Below are 22,831 nucleotides of genomic sequence, written 5' to 3'. Positions count from 1 at the left end.
ACATGAAACTGAATCTGCAGCACAGTTTTCTTTTAGAAGCTCAAACACTGAGACGCTCTTTCATGATACTCTTCAAGTTATTGCTGCGAGCAGGACTGCAGGAGGAGGAGGAGGAGAAGGAGGAGGAAGAGGAGGAGGAGGAGGGGGCAGGATGTAGAAGAGCCAGAGGATGTGAGGAATTTAAGCTGCTTCTGTGCAACAAGCTAATTAACATGGTTCACTAATGATTTCATTTGCATTCATGCAGAGTTTCCAGAGGACGCGTGGAGCTTCCATCATGAAGCCACACTCAGGTCTTTATTAAGGTTTGATCAGACAACACTAACCTGTGTTTGTGTGTTTGTGTGTTTGTGCTTCCATCTCTCTGAGTTTTACACTTTGACAGTGAAGATGTCTTTAAAAAAATGGGCATCATTTCTAACAGAGGACATTCTGGCTCCACTTCTCACCTTCTTGAGAACTTGTTGGGGATAACTAACCTGATTCTAATATTAATATATACTTAGAAATAAGATTAGGAATAGGAAATGAATGATGTCAATATGGTGACCATCATGTGTATCATGTATTCTAGTGACAGTGACATGTTAATGCAGCATAAAGACCCACAATGACTCCAGGTGTTATCAATAGAACACAATGCACAGGTCTCAGGAGGACGAGAGAAACAGACCTGCTGTCCCATTCCCCCACTGGCCCTGAACGCTGCCAGCTCCGGAGGCACCGGCAGAGGTTTAGCACCAGGGATGGACTCAGCGATGGGCATGCCTGGATGAAGAGCACCGGGAGCCATGGTGCCCACCATACCGCTCATCTGCTGGGCCAGAAACATGGCACGATCTGGCAGCTTGTTGGGTTCGGCACACGCCTGCTGCCACATCGGGATCTTCTGAGATAAGAGCTCCTTTCCCTGCAGGAGAGAAGTGAGAGAGGGGGTGAGGGTGGGGGGGAGGAAACAGAGCAACGAAGAAACACATTCATTAAAGTTCTCAAATACCTTTAGTTCAGTGACACAAATCACTAAATATACTGTCGCTAACCTCCAGAGCTAATGCTGCTCAAACTGCTGGAGAGAATTTCCCAATGGAAGTCAACATTATTCACATTTAGCAGAAATATTCCGTGGATGAGAGGAGGAGAGGAGGAGAGGATGAGGGGGAACATGCAGTAGATGCACAGCACAAGAGACAGGAAGAGAGATGAGAGGCGACACAGAGAGAGAGAGAGAGAGAGAGAGAAACCGACGCTCCGGTTTCAGAAGCTCTCCGCCGCCGCTCGACGGGCTGAGCTACATCCCCTCCATACATTATAGAGCAGGGCGGTTACATAAAGATACTTTTCATTTGCATTCATCATCTGAATCCATGAATACTGGAAGGACACCGAGGAGAATCTGCCGTGCACATAGTTCTGACTCCAGCAGGCTGGTGTGGAGGATAATCACAGTGCGGCTCCAAGGTTGTCTGGACCTGCTGAGTGTGTGTGGGCCGCAGCCTCAGGTGTCAGGGTGTGGGCGGGAAGATCAGATAAATTAACACAAAGTACAGCGACAACAAAAGAGATGAACACATGAAGCATTGTGTCACTGAGCTCTCCTTTCATTCTGAAACAGATTTTTATTCCCCAAGTTCTATATGAAGGTTATTACCTCCGACAAGGTTTCACCTCTGTCCGATTGTTTGTTTGTCAGAAAAACTACAAGTGAGGATCTGGACTCAATTCATGCTGGCGTGGATTCTGAAGACGATGCAGAGCCAAGACTCGTTTTCTTGGCTTCTCCAACATCGTGTGATCGGGTGTTTCATGATATTCTTGCAGATTTCCCAGAGATTAATACATGAATTCAGATTTTCTTTAAAAAGAATTTAAATGATGCATATTTAGTGTGTGCAACAGTGATGCTGCCTGATTGAATTTCTCTCCGGCTCTTTGCACTTGGGGACAATGCACGTGAAAATCATTGCAACCGGCGCTTCCTTCTCAAGAGACTCGACATCACTATAAATGTGTGAGCGTGCAGCAGTGAGTCTGACCCTGGTGAAACCATGAGTCACCACAGCCTCAGTTGGCCCTTTGGAATATCTATGGTGGAGTGTTGGTGGTCGGTGTCCATTCATTTGACTATGAAGACTTTGTGTAATATTTTTATGAACCGTTAAATTCAGTTTCACATGAGAAAAAGAAAAGTGACACCAGAGAATGTTAAACAACAATTATCAAAAAGCTGCCAATTCATTTTCTGTTGATTGACGAAGCTGCTGTAAACAGTTCCTGAGCAGTGGCACCACGGAGGGTTCTTAGTTCTATAGTGAGAATTAAATTAGCATCATGCACAACACGAATATTGATTATGAAAGGTTGATTGTAATGATGCGGAAAACACTTATTTAAATTGAACTGAACTGTGTTTTTTACAGAAACAATCAAAGCAAATAACAACTGAGTGAGAATCATCAGTGAGTTCAACACTGATTCAGATCTTCTGCTGCTGATGCATCGTCACAGCAGCAGTTTGTGTTGTGAGCTTCCTTCGTCCGTCCGTCACTCATTCAGACACTTTCACACCCTCGCACACACCGAGTCTGAACTGAGTGTTCTCGCAGAAGTGGGTCACCCTCCCCGCCTCCCCCTTCACCCGCCTCCTCACCCACTCATCCTCCACCTCTCCATCATCCGTCCGTCCGCTCTCAGATTACTTTACCACTTCACATTCCTCCGGTGAGAGGAGTGAGAGGCGGGAGAGAGAAGCTCTGATGATGATGATGATGTACAAAAAAAACTCCAGAATGTCCAATCTGATGCAGATTCAAGACAGAGTGTCCCCGAGTGTCCCCGAGTGTCCCCGAGTGTCCCCGAGTGTCGGACACTTGTGGTTGTTTCATGAATGAAAACACTGAGTCACAGTTTTGTTTGGGACAGAAAGATGTGATGTAAGATAATCGTACGTGTGTTTGATCTACATTTATACTTTCTTTATAAAACCAGTTTACAAGTTTGACCTCATCCAGCTGTAGATGTAACGTTGCCATGACGCACCTGATGACGAACCAGCAGAGGAATAGAAATGTAAGTGTCGCTGCTCCTCACCTTGTTGTGGTAGACGCTGCTGGTCTTGGCCACAGCACACTGACGGTCCACCAGGAAGCAGTACCTCCTCCTCTCCTCCGACAGAGCGTTCTTGTAGCCCTCTGCGATGTAGTTGTCCAGCTCGCTCTGCTTGTTGCTGATGGCCTCAACATACTGGGGAGGAGGAAGAGAAAAGATGAGGTGAAGCGGCAGCAGGTGTTTGAGAGCAGGACGCCACAAAGCAGGACAAAATCTAAACCTGAGACAAACACGTCAAATTCACTTTAAATCAAGTTTTCTTTGTTTTCTTAAAGCGTTAAAATGACATTTAAAACATTCGACAGCAACATGAGACTTTGATTTCAGCAGATAATGGAATACATTTTGAGTTTCATGAATGAACTGTGCCGCACTTAACGAAACCAGGCATCATGACATATAAAAAGTCAGACTAATGGTTTAATGTCTGTTACGTGATCGTAGCGTCTGGTTTTCTGTATTTCAGCTGAATCGTATCGGGCTTTTAAACTCACTCACCCTCCATTCCTCCATCGACTCAGCCCACTTAAGTCCTCTGCTTAGCAGACCCAACTTTCTCCTCAGGTTCACTTAACTGAGAGCGTTTGAATATTCCCACAGTGTCAATTAATGTGAAGCAGCATCTCCGAGTGCCAGACAGCACAGAGCTCCAGTATGAGGTGTTAATGATGGAGGCAGAGGCAGCAGCCTACGCAGCGTCATGAGACTGGCTGGTCAAACAAACACCACTTCTGTTCAAGGTTTGCTGCTGACGACAAACTTTAAATGAGACGGAAGAAGTCACTTCACGTTGTTCTATAATCACACACTGAGCATCACCGGTGTGATTATTAATGAGGCTGTTTCATGCATCCACTGGGAAATATTTCTGCCTCCACAACAAAGTGACAGCAACTTTTAAAATGCATTGTATTAAACGGACAATCTGTAATTTTAAAACCTAAATAATGGATTCAAACAAACCTCGAACAGCATCACACTAGAAATATGAATTAAATGTTGTCACCCTTGTGTTCTTCATTTAAATGAGGAGCAATAACTGAATCCTGTTTATTTTCAAAGCACATTTGACTTGAACATCAATTCTGTATCTTGATTTGAAGCTTCTCCTCATTGATGCATTCTGACTCTCTGTCAAAGGCAGCCGAAGTTGAACTTTACAAAGTGAGTGTGCAGATTAAATATGAACATGGTGCTGCGGAGGCTGAGGGATTCAATTAAAAGATCACTTGTTTCAAAGTCTATCGCGCACAGAGCTGAATTAATGCAGGAGAAAGATTCACTTCTGTGTTTGGTTGGTTTCACTTGTTTTATGGTGAAACAACATTTCAAAAGAAGAGATGAAGATTTCTGGTCCTGGTCATGAGTTAGGAAGTAAATCAAATCTATTTCTGTGTTGAGAAAACACTTTTTTGAACCTTCACCTCAGGGCCTGTATGTAATCAGCTTTACATCTCTGCTTCACCCTCAGTCTGTCAGCGTGTGTTAAACTCTCACTGTCCATAACCTCTTCAGGCAAAGTGAGAGGGAGACGACATCCGTCCAATGATCTACTGTCTCTGCAGCAGTGAGTCTCGTCTCAATAATTAACCTAATGGTCCAGGATTGACTGGCAAGACGAGACAACGCAGGAGACACCAGCAATTAATCTCATCCCTTCATCCTGCTACACTGACTGATGAGAGAAGAGAGGAAGAAATATGAAAAATAAAAAAACAGAGTCGTGACTGGAGTATTCAATTATTTCATTAGTTCGGTCCGGGGATATTTCAGTTTATATTTGTATTTAATTCTGATTATTTTAGAATCTAGATTAGAAATTTAAATTATTAGATTAATAATTATAAATATAAATGATTCAATGACGCTGTTCTTTTACGTTGTGAGAAACTCAGTGTTGTCATATACAGTGGAGTATTTCACCTGTGTTAAAAAATGTTTGTGATGTTAAAAGTAGTTGTTCCCTTTGGTAACATCTAATTGGAGCTTCATGGTTTATCATTGTCTAATTTATCACTAATTAATCAGCTATTTCCCACATTTTTCTCAGGAAACGACACTTCGGACCAATTATTTCCAGGTTTGACACATAATTAAGGATGAAAACATCATTATCACATTTCAGGGCCTCCTCACGCTCTTCTACAGTCTAACTTTCACTGGGTGAAAATGAAATGTTGAGCTATTACTGGAAGATGAGTGAAAGGAAACTGTCATCATCTGCCTGAATATGGTCATTCAGCAAGAAACACAATGTTAAAGAACTGAAGGTGTTTCACGTGGGCGCAGCGAGGCGGAACATGCACTGATCCCCCACAGTGAAATATCAGATGGTGATCAGCTGCAGAGGACAATGAAGGCCACATATGATTCATACAAACAGTGGAGGTGGAAAAAAACTGAAATATAAAACATACAGCGAGCGACTGTGATGTTTAGATTCAGACGGGCATGTCCGAGGTCAGGGCCGACACGAGGGAGCTGTCAATCAACAGAGCCTGAGTGACAGTCCGGCGGTGAGACGGGGGAGACGGGGGAGAGAGAAACTGCCGGAGGATTCAGACTAAGTGGTTCTGAGAGCAGGCTGCAGATACACGACAGACCGTGTGAAACTAAACTGGAGTCATAAGAAAGAGATCGATAGGTTTTACCCTGGAGTTCATGTGTGTTGTTCTTTTACAGTCGTGATCACACAAACACAAAGAAGCTGTCAGACCCGTCTCTCTAACCCAGAGCAGAAAGTTTTCCTCACCTGAAATCAGACCAGACTTCATCTGTTCACAGAGTTGATAAGCAGAATGAATGAATCCATTGTTTCTGCACTAAACCCATCGACTGTCGACTGATAAAAGACAAAAGAGGAAAAAAGCTCCAAGAAACAAACTTCCCAAAAGAATCATCTGCTCACATTCGGACATGAGGCCATTCTAGTTCTTCGTACTAACGTTGTTTATGTACTAGCATGAGATGTATCATGTATGTAGGTCTACACGGGTTCAGCACAGTTTTATAACGTGTCCCAGGAGAGCACACATACTTTGATATACATTAATTCACAGCAGCTCAGTTCCTTTTCCATTATTGAAGCAGCTTCATTACATCAGGCCTGCAGTATGTGGGTGTATTCCTGTTGCCATCGCGCTCAGAGACGAAGCCATAATTATATTCCAGCTGCCTTTCATGCCACTGCCAATCAGGGGCTCTCGCCTAAAGCACAAAACATAAAATGGGGCCAGAAGCCGCTCCTGGTTTCTGCTGACAGCGTGTGTGTGCTGGGAGGGAGAGCGCGTACGTCCAGCATTTATTGACTCATTTCATTTTAAAGATGGTCTGCACGGTTCTCTGGCTGCAGGGAATCTGCTCTCATTCACTGAAACATATTGATCAGGGCTCGTAAAATAAAACATGTTTTCAAACCGAACCGGCTTCAAATGGTTTTCATGCTGAAGTAAAAAAAAAAAAAAGATTTTCCTCGGCTCAATATCTGAAACCGACAGGAAAATAGAAACTGCAAAAAAGGATGAAAGTCATAACAGACAATTGAGTTAACGGACTCTAAAACTCCATGTCAGCTTTAAAAGATGGATCTTGGGATGAAATAGATTTTGCAGTTTCTGGCCTGACTCCAGTCATAATGTCTTTACAGGGAGAATCTCTCCGAGTCATCTCAGCTGCAGGCAGAGTTCTATATTTGTGTATATGGACAGAACGTGTAGATTACATGGATTTAACAGGATAAAGATTTAAATGAGGCAGAGCTTTGGTTCTCAGGGTTCATCTGGAAACAGCTGCTACTTGTTGAAAGGTTCCACATTCAGGCAAAAACTTTATAGTAGTCAGTCAAGCTCAGGTTTATTTATTGAAAACTCATGATTATTGTTATTGTGTCGTGCAGATTGATTCTTGATGTGTGGCTGATGGCCTTCGTGTGGGCACAGGTTGGGTTTCTTATTATGACAGATTTTTTGTGGGATTATTTCTTGGAATGTTTTGTGACTCAATCAAATAAATTTACAGATCAAATCTCGGCCAATTAAAGTTGATGGTAATAATAAAAATAAAAACCAGCACTTCTCCTTTGGTCCTTTGACACAAACACACACAGCTCTTATGAAGTGTTCTCATCTCCTCTACATTAGTTTCACACACACAGCAGGATAATATATCCACATCACTATTTCAGCTCCGATCACAATGACTGAAGTCAATATTCTCTGACTGAACACAGAAGAAGTGTGATGAGAACAAGCTCCAACACGGACTCATCTTTTCCACTAATCACGTTAACATGAATCATGCGTGACTGCAGATAATTGATATTTTCTCTCGTTGCTCTCAGAGACTCGAGTGAACTGCAGCTTTGCTTGATTAAAAGTTGGACAGTGGAGGGAAGCATGAGGAGAGAGAGCGAGTCTCAGCCTCATTGTGACAAAATAAGAAATAACAAACAGCGTCTGCCGTACGTACCCATGTGTCATATGACATGTTCAAATAGGGAAGACCTAGTTCCCATCAGGGTCCATACGGTGCACAGCAGGAATCTGGCTGCATCAACGTCTCCCTCAGTACGTGCACATGCTACTCAGAAGGTCCACAACACTACAGCACACAGAGGTGCACACGACTGTCAGGGGGCACAATCCTCCATTTTATTTAAGACGCCACCAACCCTCCCCAGGGTTATCCCACTGGGAACAGATGTGATTGAATTAATATGACGGATGCTTTCATCTGTGGTATTTTACATGTGTGGCATTAATATTGAGGATTGTTGATTCTGGATCGATACGTTCTTCCTCCTAAACAGACGCGTCCGTGCCTCCTGCAGTGTGAGGAAACGTGAACATGAAACTCTGTAAATGAATCCCACGTTCTTTGGCCCATAGTTGAACTTTCATCTAGAATTCACTGCAGCTTGTAAACAACAGTCTGAGGAATCTGTAACGAGTGAAAAAGAGATTCTTGGTGGAGGTAACTAACACAAACACACACTTGTCCAACACTTTTGCGTGTGTTCGATTTTGGACCATAGGTAAATCTGGCTCGCAGGGGAAACGCTTCAGAGTGGATATTTGGCGAGCTGTTAAAGCCCAGAGGAGCTGCAGGACTTTGGGGCTGAATGTTCCTGCGCTGCTCCTCCTCATAGCTCCCGTATCGATTTTTGGAAGGACTGGCCCAGCCGCCCCCTTTCATGCTCCACCAGCCATCCATCACAGCAACACTAACAATTACACAATAATTACCTCCTCTGCTGCTCCTACAAAGCAGCGCGGGGCGACTGCCTCTGCCTCGGGAAGTGCTGCACAATTAACCATTAACCCCTGACACCATGTTTTCTCCGCATCGCCGTGATGAGTTAAAAACACAGCTATGGCCACAGGTTCAGTCGAGCTATGTCGAAGTTTCTTCCTGCGTGTAGTCGTAGGGTTATTGTTTCTAATTACCTCTCTCAGCCAAGGAGGATATGTTTTGTCAGAGTTTGGTTTCAGGATTACGCAAAAACTATTCGACCTATTGCCGTGACATCTTGTGGGAGGTGGGCTTTAACTTTCTTTTACGTTAAGGGAGGTTTTTCAACGTTGTCTGTGATTTCTCAGTGTGTGTCTGCATTATGGTGCCGATCCAAATAAAAGCCGTAACATCGACCCTACAGGTGACTGCACACACACAATACAACAATATTAATAAGTACAAGGCTCCTCTCGTCTCCTTATGCTCCTTCTCTCTGATTGGACAGCATCGCTGCAGCGTCTCCTGTGCAGCTTATGTAAGAGGGCCCGCCCACATGTGTCACCACTACACCTACAGACTCGTCTCCGTTCGCCTCTGCAGCAGGAACATGGGAGAAAAACTCACTCGACTCATTCACCTGCCCGAGATATCAAAAACAAATATTACACAACAGTGATGAAATGACTAAAAGTCATGAAGGTTATGGGAGCACGTTGGCAAGGTAACAAAGTACATGAAGTGGATTAAAACACTGTATTTTGAATAAATACACTTATAATGTGTATTTCCAGAGCTTTCTTTACTTTTCAATAACTGTACTAGGTTGTCAGACATCTTTTCATACGTGTAACAATCAGCTCTCAGATCTGTTTTCTGCCTGTGGCTGCAGCCCACACACGTGTCCTTGAGCACAAAAACAACAACTGGAATGTTTGACACACTGAGCTTGAGTCATAACCTTCGCTATCTCCATTTCTCTCACTGTGAAGAAGCTCGCTCACAAACTGCGTGTGCCCAGTCGGGGGTCCCATCCCATTCAGCTCAGCACGTCCTATCCCATCAGCACCAGCAGCAGTCACGGATTACCAGCTGCACTGAAGCTCAAATCCCATCAGGAGGAGGGAAAAGCATCTGAAAGCCAACTCCACGTGGAGCAGAGTGTGAGGTGTATACAGAGGACTCAGCATGGGTTCACTGAACGTCTGCAGAGAGGATCAAGGCCCTGACTTTGCTAGAAGAAAGTTGAAGTGAATGAACAAATGTGTTGTACGGAGGCTGAAGTCAACAGGATGGTATTTTCCTCCACCAGCGGCTGGAGCCAGGTCCGGTGTTTTTAAACAGTGAGGCTCGGCTGGTTCTAAATGTAACTGGTCCACAGAGGAAGCGTCACCAAACCAGAGAAGCACACACACACACACTGACCTGCATCTCCTTGTCTCCGTACTTCGAGGGGTGTTTGCTGCCCTGGCTCTTCCGGCGCAGCTTCTTCAGCTCGGCCTGGCACTTCTCCAGACTCTCCCCTTTGCTCTTGTGCTCCATCTGGTACTTCTTCAGCGCAGCCTGAGGGGGGCAGCACAAAGTAAGCAGGGGGGCACGGCCACACTGGCATGTGTCCGAATCAACCGATGATATTTTACACTGAATTACATTCGTCTCAAACTGACTGACAGTGGTCAGCCTCTGATTTACGGCCTGGTGATGGGAGAGTGTAGGAAGGAGGAGCAGTGGGATTATGATGAGCTGCACTTCTGACCTCTGCACAGCAGCTTCACATTTCTTATTGGGACTTGGGCAAAATGTTTTATGCCCCAAAGGTCAAAATTGCTTTGTATATATATATATATATATATATATATATATGTGTGTGTGTGTGTGTGTGCAACATGCAACATGCAACTTGAAAAGAGAATCATTATATTTGACTGGAACAATCAGAATGACAGTCGTCAGGGATTAAATCCAAATTTAAATTCATTCGTCTATTGAAATGTGTTTTTGTTTTTTTTTGCAGAACTAGTTTTCACAGACTGAGTCATAATTCACGAGGCAGAGTGGGAAGTAATTTATGTAACTTGCTGCAGTGGTTTGGATGAAAGCCGGTGGGAAATTAATGAGAGAGTGCGTTTTGTCTCTGGCCAATGATTTTATGAGAACATGGTTCATACGGCATTCTCCATAACTTCACTCCCAGGAGACGTGAAGGACAGTAACACGGGGGGGGGGGGGGGCACCCTTAAAAAAGGACATTTAATCACTGAATCTGAAACAGGGAGAAATATAAACGAGGCTAAAATGAAACTGAATTCAATTAATTTGAGGGTCTTCGTATTGCGGCTAGCCTTATTTCGCCAAAAGGAAGTAGATTAACTTTAATTATTAATATCACATCATTATAAACTAGAAAACAACTCTCCAGTTAGCTCTGGTTTAGTCTCTAACAGCACCTGAGAAAAGGCTTTTGTCCCCGGCTCGGCAGGTAGTGCACAGTGGGATTAACTCAGCTGGTTTGATACGTGGGTGGGATTAATAATGTCTGTAATTGTTGATCAAGAAAAAAAAAATCTCACATTTAGGTAGCGTGCGTCCAGCTCCACCTTCTTCTCCAGCTCTGTGAGCAGCTCGTTGTGGAAAGACTTCAACTGCAAAACACACGAGAACCTCAAAAACAACACAACTCACTAAACCTCAAAAACAACACAACTCACTAAACCTCAAAAACAACACAACTCACCAAACCTCACATTGACACACAGTGGATTCTTCTCAAACAGGAATGTGACCCTGCAGCAATTTTGTCATTCATTCTGAAATGTCTCACCCGGCAGAGAGGAGACGACGTCTGACACGTGAAATATGTTCAAAAGTCAACTTGTGTCTGTGCATGTGTGTAAATTCAACCAGTGGTGAAATTATAGAACTGAGCATCTGAGGTGTTTTCATCCCTGGAGAAGAAACACACATCTTCTCAACACCTAATTTGTAAATTACACTGTTGTACAAAAACATCATTGGCTTGGATCTTTGACACCCATTACTCATCGTGGATGAGGAGACAATTTAAAATACCTTTTATAAGAAACTTGAAAAGATGAAGCTGACCCTCCAGTCTCCTCTGAACTCACAGTTCCCTGAGAATGTTGTCATAACTGACCAGTTTACTCAAAGCTCTGCAGAACTTCACTGAAGGATTTCAGTCTGTAATGGTTGTAATTTACAAGATCAGTAAACCAGCCAGATGTAAAGTAAAGCTGCTGCATTCAGGAGATTTAAATATAGTTCACTGAGTCTTAAATATCAAATATATCTTGTGATGTGGAGACTCTAAAGAACCAACAATCTGTTTGGTCCCAACACGTCAGAAGAGCTGATTTTAGAAACACCACCATCATCACCACATGCTCACCATCTCCTCAAGCTGGATCTGGATCTGTCTGTGCACTTCAGCCATCTGAAACAGCACCTCCCCTGCAGAGAGACGAGACAATACACAAGAAGAGGGAGGGGATGAGGGAGAGAGAGAAGAAAGAGTCATATGGTCTCTCTCCGATATCTGCGAGCATCACATACTGTACATCGTGCAAAAGAAAGAGACCATGCAGGCACACAGGACAGATGAGAGACAGGTGTCGAGGGACGAGGAGGAGACAGGATGAAACGTCTGTGGTGATTCTGATGAAGCAGACATGACTCGAAACGGTGGCGTTCCAGAAATATGCAGAACAGACGGAATGAACGAAAACTCAAAGAGATAATCAGGAAATCTCTAAAAACTCTAAAGTTATAAATACACAGGAACAAGATAAATCTTAATAAGGAATTTCATATTTGCATTAAGACGAGTGGAACTACAACATAACGAGGGAGAACACAAAGAAACAGAACCAAGAAAGAAGTCGAGCGTTAAAAATAAAGAATAAAACACAAAATAAAGGATGATTCATGCAGCCAGGGAGGTGCGTGTCGTTTTACGATACCTACATGCTGCCTCTTCTGAATATGCAATGCGTTGAAAAAAAAAAGGAACAAAAAGATCTAGTTTGAGCAAAGAACAGAGCGATAGAGACCTGGAGAGACAGAGACAGATCAAACTACCCGAGGAAGAATGAGACACAGAAAAACACTCAGTCATCAGAGTCTGCACTGAAACACCATCTACACTGTGAGAACTACTGAGAGCACAAACACAGACCGGACGTTTCACACAGATATTAACAAGTTAATACTTTAACAGGATATAATGGGATTTTTGGTTTTCTTGCAAAATGTTTTGTTTATTAAAATCCAGAATCCGACCAGCGACAGAAATAGTTTTGAGATCATTTAAGAACCGTGTCGCCATTTTACAATTTGTCCACCAGGGGACATGTTTACACTGTAAAATATCCTATTTACTGTATAAACACACTTAAATATACTTTACATCGTAAGTCACAATCGTAAAATGTTTGTGTCACATGTTTATAAATCTAGTTTGAGTCCAGCTCCTGTAGAAGAACCTGCACGATTAACTAAAAGTTGTTAATAAAAGTAAAGGTAAGAAATATATTATTAATAAAATTAAACTTAAGTGAGAATCATTACTATAAATAAATCACATTAAATATACTGTATATGTACTGTCATTTCTAGTTGCACATTTACCAACTTATACAGAAAAGCTGAGATATCTTAGTTAATAAATGATCAACATAATAAATAAACAGGTGAATGACCTTTGGTACATTTCTGAAAATGCACAGAGCAACGTCTTCTACAGCTGCAGCGCCGCCACAAAGCGATCGGAGCTAATTCATCCTAAATGAGCACATTAATCACCATTAACGGCACTAATCTGGCTTTTGCATAATGTATGCTGACATCCGATGATGTATGATGCTGATGTGAGTGAGAGGTGAGGGTGGGCGGGCGCCGGTGGACCTGCGGACACCGGGACAGTGGACGGGACTGTGAGAGTGGGCCGTGTGAATGGGATTAATGGGCTTAATGGAAGTGCTGTGGTCATGCAGACGAGACTCAGCTGGAGTTGAGGGGATTTAGAAAAGGTCGGAGCAGAAGGCGGGGGCAGAGGTGCAGAGGGAAACAAGTTCGTCTTTACTTCTGGACTGAAGTTCTGCTACACTGACTCCGGTGGATCGTCCTCACACTTCTTTAACTTTCCACAGAAACACAGATGTCCCAGCACTGAGTGGGGGGGTGAAGCATTGGTGCACACAGAGAACCACAGACAGACTCACACTTTCCATCCTCCCCTCCATGTGCTTATGAGAATGCAGTGACAGCTGTGTAATGCTGTAGAAGTGTTGGACTGCCGCAGGACAAGACGTTATGAGCAGCGAGGCAGATAAATGCATCGGCCTGTACTTTCAAACTCTCCTTTGCATTTTGGAGCGAGCCCAACACACACACTCCATCCATTAATAAACAGCTTCTGGCCATCGGCAGGATACAGAGCTGAACCCAGGCACCTCCATCACACACACACCCACACCCACACACCACACACACACACACACACACACACACACACACACACACACACACATATATCTAATTAAATCATAGTATGCTATTTGCTGTGTTTCATACATAAAAGTTTTCATATAGTTTTACGTGTAAATCTAAACCTGTGTCTTTTATTCAGAAACTAACAAACAGCATCTTGTATGGATCAACTTCTTCCTCATCCCACGTTCACATCAGTTACTGCACGAAGAGAGAGAGAGAGAGAGAGATCAACTCTCATCCTCCCTCACTCTGCCAATATAAAACCTTGCAGCTGGGAATGAAATTTAGCTGTGGGATAAACTGCACTTCACTCTGTGTTATCTTCCATAAAAATGGAGCTCTGGTCATTATTTCTGACTTCTATAACAGATGTGTTCATCTGTAGAGTAATTAAGGTCATTCTTCATTGATCCCTTTAAGGAAACAGCCGTTATTCTTCTTCTCCTGCTCTGACAGGTCAGGGTCAGCTGTTCCTCCATGTTCTCAAGGTACAGAAATGTTATGACAGATTGAAATGAAGGCCGAACCTATGAAGATAGTGGTGATAAAGTTGCATTACCATTTGAAACCGCTATTAAAGTGTTCAGGGTACAGTGCATAACTTCGTCCTGCAGGTTTTCATCACCTGGACCATCCCCAAATTCCTGGATGTTCTTGTTTCATTGCACCAACTTAATCCAAAACCCTCTGCACCTTGCATTGTGAAATACTGGACTTCCAGCAGCCAGAAATAAGCTGCTTACTGATAATCACAACACTTGAAGCTTAGAGAGCACATTGTTGTCTGCACGCAGAGCACACAGCCCCGGATCAATTCAAATACTGCTGCTGTCTGTGAAAGGTTCTGACAAAACTTCCCCAAAACTGCAAATGAATCTGAAAATGTACGACGTTCTCCTCAACCCTCATACGTCTGACACTCATTAGGCTTTTTTAGCTTTTTCTTGGCGGTGTCTGAAAATTAAAACAAAATTCAGGGCATAGTTATTTCATCTTGCAAAACAGTGTAACACTGAACCCAATTAGGCAAAAAACCTCCAGATCCATTGTTAGGATTGAGATTTACAGCACACGTGGGGAGGAAATGAATAAGCACCTAAAAACAACCGATTTTAAGATTTAATGATTTAAGACTCATGCATCAGTGCTGATAAACCAAACGGGGACAAAGTTCATCCTGAAAACAATCTGAACTTCAGCGATTCTCTCTAAATTCCTCATGTGGTCCCGACAACCAAACTGCAAGTGGTCAGTGCGTGTGTGTCTATGAGTACAGTACTGAGTGTGTGTGTGTGTGTGTGTGTGTGTGTGTGTGTCACATCTGGGTTTATTATCCTGGCTACTGTCCATGAGATGCCTGAGCTCAACAGGAGGTGAAAAGACACGGACAGATTTACAGATATACAGTGAATGAAGGAGGGTGTTCCACGTATTGTGCGTTTCTGCAGGAACGATATTATACGAAGACTAAAAGCAAACACAAGCAGCTCTAATCCCCCAGAAAGCTGCAGGTGAACAAGGTGCTGCAGGGAGATTTGTCCTCCTCACAGCCACATGATTGACAACATCATTGTTGTGCTTTCATCTCGCTAAACACTGGCTGCGTCCATGTGTCCAAACGCACCGGGACATGTGCACGCATTAGCACAAACACAATGTCTTATTAGTGTTAGCTACAGCATCACCTGCAGAACAGCAATAAAGAAATCAAACTGCAGAGGCTCAAATATCTAAGATGACCAATATCACCGTGTTCTGTGTTATAAATTACAACCAGAACATCACTCAGCGGTACACAAACCTTTACAAAGGCCCAACAGTCCCCTGCATTACATCCTGCTGCACCCTCTCGCCTGAGCGCTCCAGAGATTTCTGTGTTGATATGAGTGAGTCTGAGTGTGGTTCACGTGGGAAAAGCAAACTCCGGAGGAAGTCCCAATTCTGAGGACAGTCTCCGAGTTTAAAAACAGCTCAACACAAACAGAAACAATCTCTTAACAGCACAAACCCACACAACCTGATGACACAAGTGTAAGCACACGATGTGATAAAGCAGCGTCACTTCAACGCTTTGAAAAGTGAATCTATTCAAAAAGGAACCAGGCTACAGAAGATCAATACGAACGTCTGTCTACGTAAGTCTTACAGGGAGCTGACGGGTACAAATGAAGACCGGCGGTCTCAGACAGCAGACACATGCTGGGGGGGGGGGGGGGGGGGGGGACGAGTTCCACTATGTTCAGTTTAGTTATTTAAAAACTGAGAATGACAGAAGAATGCAGGAAAAACAGGCTTCAAAAACCTAAAAACAGCTTTTCAACGTGTCCATTTTCTGATTGTTGAGTTTTACTGATACAGACAGAGGGCGAGTGTGTTTGCATGTGTGCACCCTGGAGGGTTGCAGCCACTTTAATCCTGCAGTCGTCTGTACTTCACATTAGAATCAGCATCATTAAGTCACCATTTGGCTTCATCGAGGACAAAGTGACACCTCAAGGACATGATGTGGACTCCAGCGCATTATGAAGCCACATTAACTCCCTATTCCATTCATTTGCTTATTTTAACACGTCCTCCATTTCTTTTTGTACTTTAAAAGGCACTCAACAAGACGCCGAGCTTACTGGTGACGAGCCGGCTCATTTCAAAGTGCAGATGAATGTGACACTCGAGACAGAAACATGAAATGGAGTCAGGTGAAGAGCAGCAGACAGGTGGTGCCGGCTGCGGTCATGAATGAAGAGCGAGGCCGATCAAAGCGCTGAAGCTCTGCTGGCAGCCGGGTTTAGATTTGACCAGAGACCGTCTGGAGGCTTTTAATGAGCCAGGAACTGCTGGAGTTGCTTTTTGTGTCACCTTCCCCTTTTCTTCTGTCTCCCTCTCTTCATTACTTTCTCTGTTTCCCTGCAGCCTCACTCACTTCCTGGGGTGACTCGAGAACAGGGACGAATTGAAGCGAGAGCAAAATCGGTAGAACAAAGCTGTTCTGATGACGTGCGAGCAGGCGAGGGAGAGCTCACGTCTGGCCACTTGGGTTTTGGTGAAGAAATAGTAAGTTGACCCTGGAGGGAAATTAAAATATGTGGTAGATTGAGAGATTGCCACAGGGGCAACGTCTCGTTGGCCCACATTCCTCTACTCAGGAACCCTTCTATCAGTCGACACGTCCCTCTAAGTTTGACCAAACTGCACCTTTGGTCCGCCAGGTGTCCCTTTACCCTCGGCCCCTGCTGATTGGCTAAACTGGCCCTCTAAATAACCAAAGCACTCCTCTGGTCAGTCCATCTGCTGCTCTGGTTGCCCAAGTGTCCATATGAATGAATAAATGGCCTCCAATGTTCTCAAGTGTCCCCTCAGGTCACATCACTGCACCTCTCGTCAGTCCAAGCCTGATCGCCCATCTAATCACCTCTAGTATTATTCAGGTTGGCCAAAGGGACCCTCTAGCACTTATGGCCCTGGTGCTGGTGCGTCTATAATTTATGCAGATGATTGGCCCAACTGTCCATCGAGTTGACTCAACTACCTTTCTGCCAAGGTTCCCTTCATGGTAGCTCAACCGGCTCTGATGCAGGTTCCAAAGGACACGTCTGTGACCTTCAGGCAAGAATAATAACTCCTGCAGTTAAATACACGCTCATGTGTAATATTTGCCTCTGTCTCAAAACAGTTGGTACATTTACCTCGATTCAAAAGACTCAATCATCCAGTACTTTGACAAGCGATCAGCAGTTTGTCGTTATGTTGCTCAATTAAGTTTTAACTCTAATAAAACCTCTCCGTTCAGACTTGTCATCAACTGGTGACTCAAAACGCTGCAGTCAATCATTTTAAAGGTTGGACATGAGCAGAAATAATTCACTGTGGGATAACGTGCGTGGGAGTAAAATAACTTTTACATTGTGAGATGGTGTGATAAGAAGGCGGGGGGGGGGGGGGTAAAAAGGAAAAGCTCTCGCTGCAGTTTCTCTTTACGCAGACTGAACATTGGCTGAATTCAGATTAGTGTTGAAGCTCTGGGGAAATTCAGCCTTTATGGACTCAAAAAAACCAGAGGGTCACGGGGGGGGGGGGTTCTCCCCGAACTGAGCCGTGTGATATTTCAAGCGAGACACATCCTGAGAGTAAACAATCACAAACACTGTGGAAGAATTTACCTAAGAGATGCTCGGTGACTCAGCAATATAAGAGGCAGACTTATCAGGGGTGTTGCCTCTCGGTCTCTGTTTATGAGTTTTCATTATTGCTTTCGTTCTCTGTTTTATTTTTATTTCAAGAACTCATTTCTGCTGCAGGTGATTTCATCCACTTCTCCTCCACATACAGTGCGAGCTGTATAAAAAGAGAACGTGATTCAGTTAATTCTGCTGATGAAAACTGAACCGCAGGAAGGAAATGTTGTTTGGATCCGTCAGAACTAGTCTCCCCTGCTGTTTCCTAATTGAGTCTGTGATATCACAGCCTGCATCTGAGCTCATTTCAGACAGCCTGCTATCTCCTTACAGTACGTTTGCTAAAGTGGAGGAAGATGCCTGAAGGGCAACACACGCCTCTAAATCATGTTGCTGAATTAATTAACCTCAGGGTAATTGTGTCCCGGACCCTTAAATTTGTCCATCTGAATTAACCTTAAATTGTTTTAATGAGATGGATGTTATGCTAAAGCGTGCTCAGCCCCTGGCAATAGGAATATATGGGAGAGAGATGAGAATTAGATGGAGAGCAAGATTAAATTAGAGCCAAAAGTTGAGCATAAAATATCTGGTGACACCATGTTCATTTTCTCACGGTAGAGCAAAGCAGGAAATATTGAGTAAAAAGATCTGCAGAGGTAAGTTTTAGGAAAGATGCAGAATCTGTTGCATGTCTGAATCTGTGTTAAAGATGAAAAGCAAACATGCAGAATGTGTCCAGACGAGGTGTTTTCTGCTCATGAATATAAAGCTGCTTTAATGCTGCAGCTGTACAGCCACTGTGCAGGAAGAATCAGCTGCTCGTGTGAGAACAGAACACGTAACAGGCAGAAGTGTATAAACCACAGAAAATGTAGGTTTTGGCTCTAGAATGTGCCGATAATAAAATCATCCACAGATTATATAAAACCTAGTCAAGATGGATGCTTTCCTTTGTGCCTGTGCTGCAGGTTTGTATGTCACAGCACAGACATGAGTGAGTACCACCTCTGCCCACATTCTTTTGAATGGTGGAGCCCTTATTTGGTCGTAGAGGGGAACCGGAACTGCAGGAGCTTCCTATTTTTCCCCCTCCTCCATCTCCATATGTGGAATACGGAAGAAAGACGTTTTCAGCCGTGCTGACGTCACCATCCCCATTTTTGGGCTGCGCATCGAGCATCATTCTTCGGCTCTCCTCCTTCGGCGCGGCTCCGGTCGAGGCTCTTCTTTTCATCTATTTTTAGAAGTGTGTGCAGAGTCGGCGTGTTCTCCCAGGGCTGCCTGAGCTCCCACATTAATGTGGGGGCGTTCACAGACACTGAGAGCCGTAGTGAAAGAGGAGGAGGAGGAGAGGATGAGTGGGATGACACTCTGCAGAGTATCTTCTCTCTCTGCACAGAGTCAAGCTGCAGAGCAGTTGTTCAGAGAGCATCAGGTAAATTAAGATGAACTGAATGAAACAAAGTGAAATCATTTCCTCTTCCTGTGCCGAGCTCTCAGTGGCGTCATGTGGTATCAGCTGTGACCGGTGAGGAAGAACATCACTGTCCAAAGATCATGTGCCCATCAGGAGATGTGACCCAGTTTATTTCAGGTACAACTACAAATGTGAAAGATAATCATGTCATGTTATTCTTGTTTCAGTCAATGCGTTTGAGTTGACATGAGTGTGTGTGTGTGTGTGTGTGTGTGTGTGTGTGTGTGTGTGTGTGTGTCACAGCTTAAATCTACCAATAAACTGTTCTCTTATCTCTGCTGCTGTTTCTAAAGTTAATCACTGAGCTGCCAAAGTGTCTCAGTGAAAATAATAACCTATAATCTCACACACAGCATCTGTGTGTAACACTGCAGCTCCACTCATTTACAAAACAGAGTCTGACTGAACTGATTCAATTTCCGAAAATCACTTTAATAGGTGGAATTAATTCTTGAGCATCTATCTACTCAACCAAGAGTGTGATGCTACGAACAATTCAATAAGAGAAGGGTCTTATAAATGAAGTGTCTCTAACCTCCCCCATCATGAAAGCTGCAACTTAAAAGCATTTGACGAGATTAACAATATTTCACTACTTTTCTTTTGCCTGTTAAATGTGACTCTTTGTATAACGGCTGAAAAAGGAAATGATATCAAACTCCGATCCTCATGGATCCTCATATTTCCACAGCTTTGTTTCCTCTGCTCAACTGCTGCAGGCAGAACTCCTGACTCAGATGGAAGGGTATCGATCTGTATCTTATTGTACTTCTACTTTACAAAATACATCCCGACCTTCAAAATGACCCAATGGTATTCTATAAACAAGTGGTGACATACCTCATTAAGAAATCTATAACTTTACATGTTGCTCATTTATCACTGACTCAATGCAGAGATTCTCCACCTTTCTTCACTTTCAAATCAATTCCAACGCTTTGTCTTCCACTCGTCTCATTTCAGTCTCGTGCAGCCCTGCGTGTTGTCCTCATGTGCTGATGCCATTAGCTGCTGTTCAGCTTAGTTCTCCGATTAACAGGATTGTTTCCGTGAGTCTGAGGTGCAGAGTCTTTCTGCCAGAATTCACTCACATCAAGCAGCTTAGAGTCCAGTGATGTTAATTCAGCTCCGTCACAGACAGATACTTTCCTCCTCAGCAAAACCCAATTAAACGAACAATTACAACAATTATAACTCTGCCGTCATAAATCACGAATTGTGAGGAAAAACCCAGGCGCACACACACACACACACACGCACACAGTGGTCTATGTCACAGTTAGAGACACGTGCCTGCAGAGCAAATGCACAACTGCTCACACACAAACAAACACACAAGTCTTGTTAAATGACTTCTCATCGTCACCTCCCAAGATCTGTCGTCTCTACCGACCAGCACATTTTGAGCCAGACTCCACAAGTGCACATTCAATCAGATAATGACGCAGACTCTGTACTAATTGTTCTCATTATTATCACTAAGGAAGGAAACAGGTATGAACGTCTTGTTAAAAGATGCCTGGGATACAAAAGCTTCTCTGCTGGGTTCAGAGGACACCTCATTAGTTGTGTCATTGCTCCCCACAGTGACATAGTCCTCGCCTTAAATAAACATTAAATCTGAGAAACATTGTCACGCATGGATTCATTTGCATGACTTGTACTGATTCCTGCAGACTGGCAACATATCCAACCTGAAGCTATGATTTAACCTGAAGCTATGATTTAACCTGAAGCTATGATTTAACCTGAAGCTATGATTTAACCTGAAGCTATGATTTAACCTGAAGTTATGATTTAAGAATCCTTCATTTTCTCCCCTCACTTTGCATTTCTCTCAGGTAATTTACTGAGGCTGTGAAGCTCAACACAAGTAATGGAATATGCTGAAGCACTTGCAAAGCAATAAGGATTGTCAGTGTGCACAGACCACAGCTGCTCTGAGTCCTGCTGATATGAGGAGACGGCATCAATCCATTCTGCACAGCCTAGTTATTTATTGGAGGGAGGTTTTCTGTGGAGTCATGTTTAGGCTGCCAGAAAAAGAAATCAAAGAGAAACATAAAACAGGCTACCCCAACACGCATGTAGACAAAGACTGCAGGTGCACAGTCATGCATGACAGATAATATGAAAGGCACAAGAGCAAAGCAGTGGATGAGCAGGTGGATGATCATTGTGATGTGCAACAATCTTGCACACTGACTAAAGCCAAGATAAGCATTACATAAATACTGAACTGTAAAGAGGCAGAGAGACGTGAAGTTAAGTTATGAATATAAAGTTGATGCTATTTTCCTAGAAGCCAACAAATGGAGGAAATCATTTTAAAGTTCTAAGAATCTGCAGAACACAGAGGAGTAATTACTTTTTACAACCCAGGTTTTCAGATGCAATGACACCACTGGAGTACAAAGGCTTTTACTTAAACTTTGAGGTTTTAGTAATTGAATGTTTAAGATGATTCAGAGGCGAGTATGCTCATTAAAAGTGCAGGATTCTAATTATAACAGGAAGTATAGTACCTCTCTGCCTTAAAGATCCACGTAGGAACAAAATGACTGTGGAGTTGAAGCTGAATGGACAGTAATGAGCTCTTCATCATTTAAAATTAGAGTGGTAACACAGACTCAACTTAGACACAGGGAGGAGAAAGTAAAATGATGAGGCTCGTGAAGAAGTGCGAGGGAGCACCAGAAAAGGTCTCTCCATGAATAATGGATGCAGCTTTTATATCCCCCTCCGATCAACTGTTTCCCCCGCTCCCTCCATCGCTCCCTCCGCTCTTTCAGTCCGTGCCTGCTATCTTAAGTCACATCAGGGTGAAGGAATGAAGAGGTTGCAGTGATCCAGAACTAACGCAGGCTCCTCACACTCCCCAGCATGCAACTGGGTTTGCAACTATGACGCAATTTTGCACAGAGCGCGACAACGATAGTCGGTTTGTCTTGCTGCGTACGGCTGCTCTCACCTGTGGAACCTGGAATTGGGCCTTTAATTCTCAGTCCAGGCAAATTAACACTAAGAACAGGTAAGTCTATAACGAGCAGAACCAGAGCTGATCCAACTGAAACCAGACGACACGCTGTGTGAGGGCTGAGCGAGCTGGGGAAATACATTACATCCTGAAAACTGCATTTAAATGAGAAGGTTTTTAATTAACAGAGTAAATATACTGAGGAGTTACTAGGAATGGGGAGAAAATCCACCAATGTGGTGAAACATAAATCAAGAGAGCTTTTATTTTTCATTTTTTACAAGGGACATAGGAAAGTAACAAAAAGGGGAAACTGTAATGAATATAATTCTTAGATCATAATGTGTCTGACAATATGAA

The 22,831-nt window shown here is 43.5% G+C and overlaps 1 protein-coding gene across 8 annotated transcripts in view; it reads right to left on the bottom strand.

Annotated features, from left to right (window-relative positions):
• The window catches only part of baiap2b (BAR/IMD domain containing adaptor protein 2b), a 52,360-nt gene that overhangs the window by 9,104 nt on the left and 20,425 nt on the right, over positions 1 to 22,831 (bottom strand). For 5 of the 8 annotated variants that reach the window (XR_011239753.1, XM_069517871.1, XM_069517877.1 and 2 more), the window contains exons 4-9: positions 12,316 to 12,327; positions 11,741 to 11,802; positions 10,905 to 10,976; positions 9,760 to 9,897; positions 3,088 to 3,240; positions 674 to 910 (exon numbers count right to left, since the gene is read on the bottom strand). Coding sequence is in view for 7 of the 8 variants with exons in the window: in XM_069517871.1 (XP_069373972.1) it covers positions 674 to 910; positions 3,088 to 3,240; positions 9,760 to 9,897; positions 10,905 to 10,976; positions 11,741 to 11,802; positions 12,316 to 12,327 (674 nt within the window). In the remaining variant the exon portion in view is untranslated. The remainder of the gene's footprint in view (positions 1 to 673; positions 911 to 3,087; positions 3,241 to 9,759; positions 9,898 to 10,904; positions 10,977 to 11,740; positions 11,803 to 12,315; positions 12,328 to 22,831) is intronic. The other 3 variants (XM_069517872.1, XM_069517873.1, XM_069517875.1) reach the window with 1 other exon arrangement.

The sequence above is a fragment of the Paralichthys olivaceus genome, chromosome 21 (genome assembly GCF_024713975.1).
Source record: "Paralichthys olivaceus isolate ysfri-2021 chromosome 21, ASM2471397v2, whole genome shotgun sequence".
Lineage (NCBI taxonomy): Eukaryota > Metazoa > Chordata > Actinopteri > Pleuronectiformes > Paralichthyidae > Paralichthys > Paralichthys olivaceus.
Note: the sequence above shows the minus strand (reverse complement) of the source record. Positions and strands in the feature narration are given on the sequence as shown.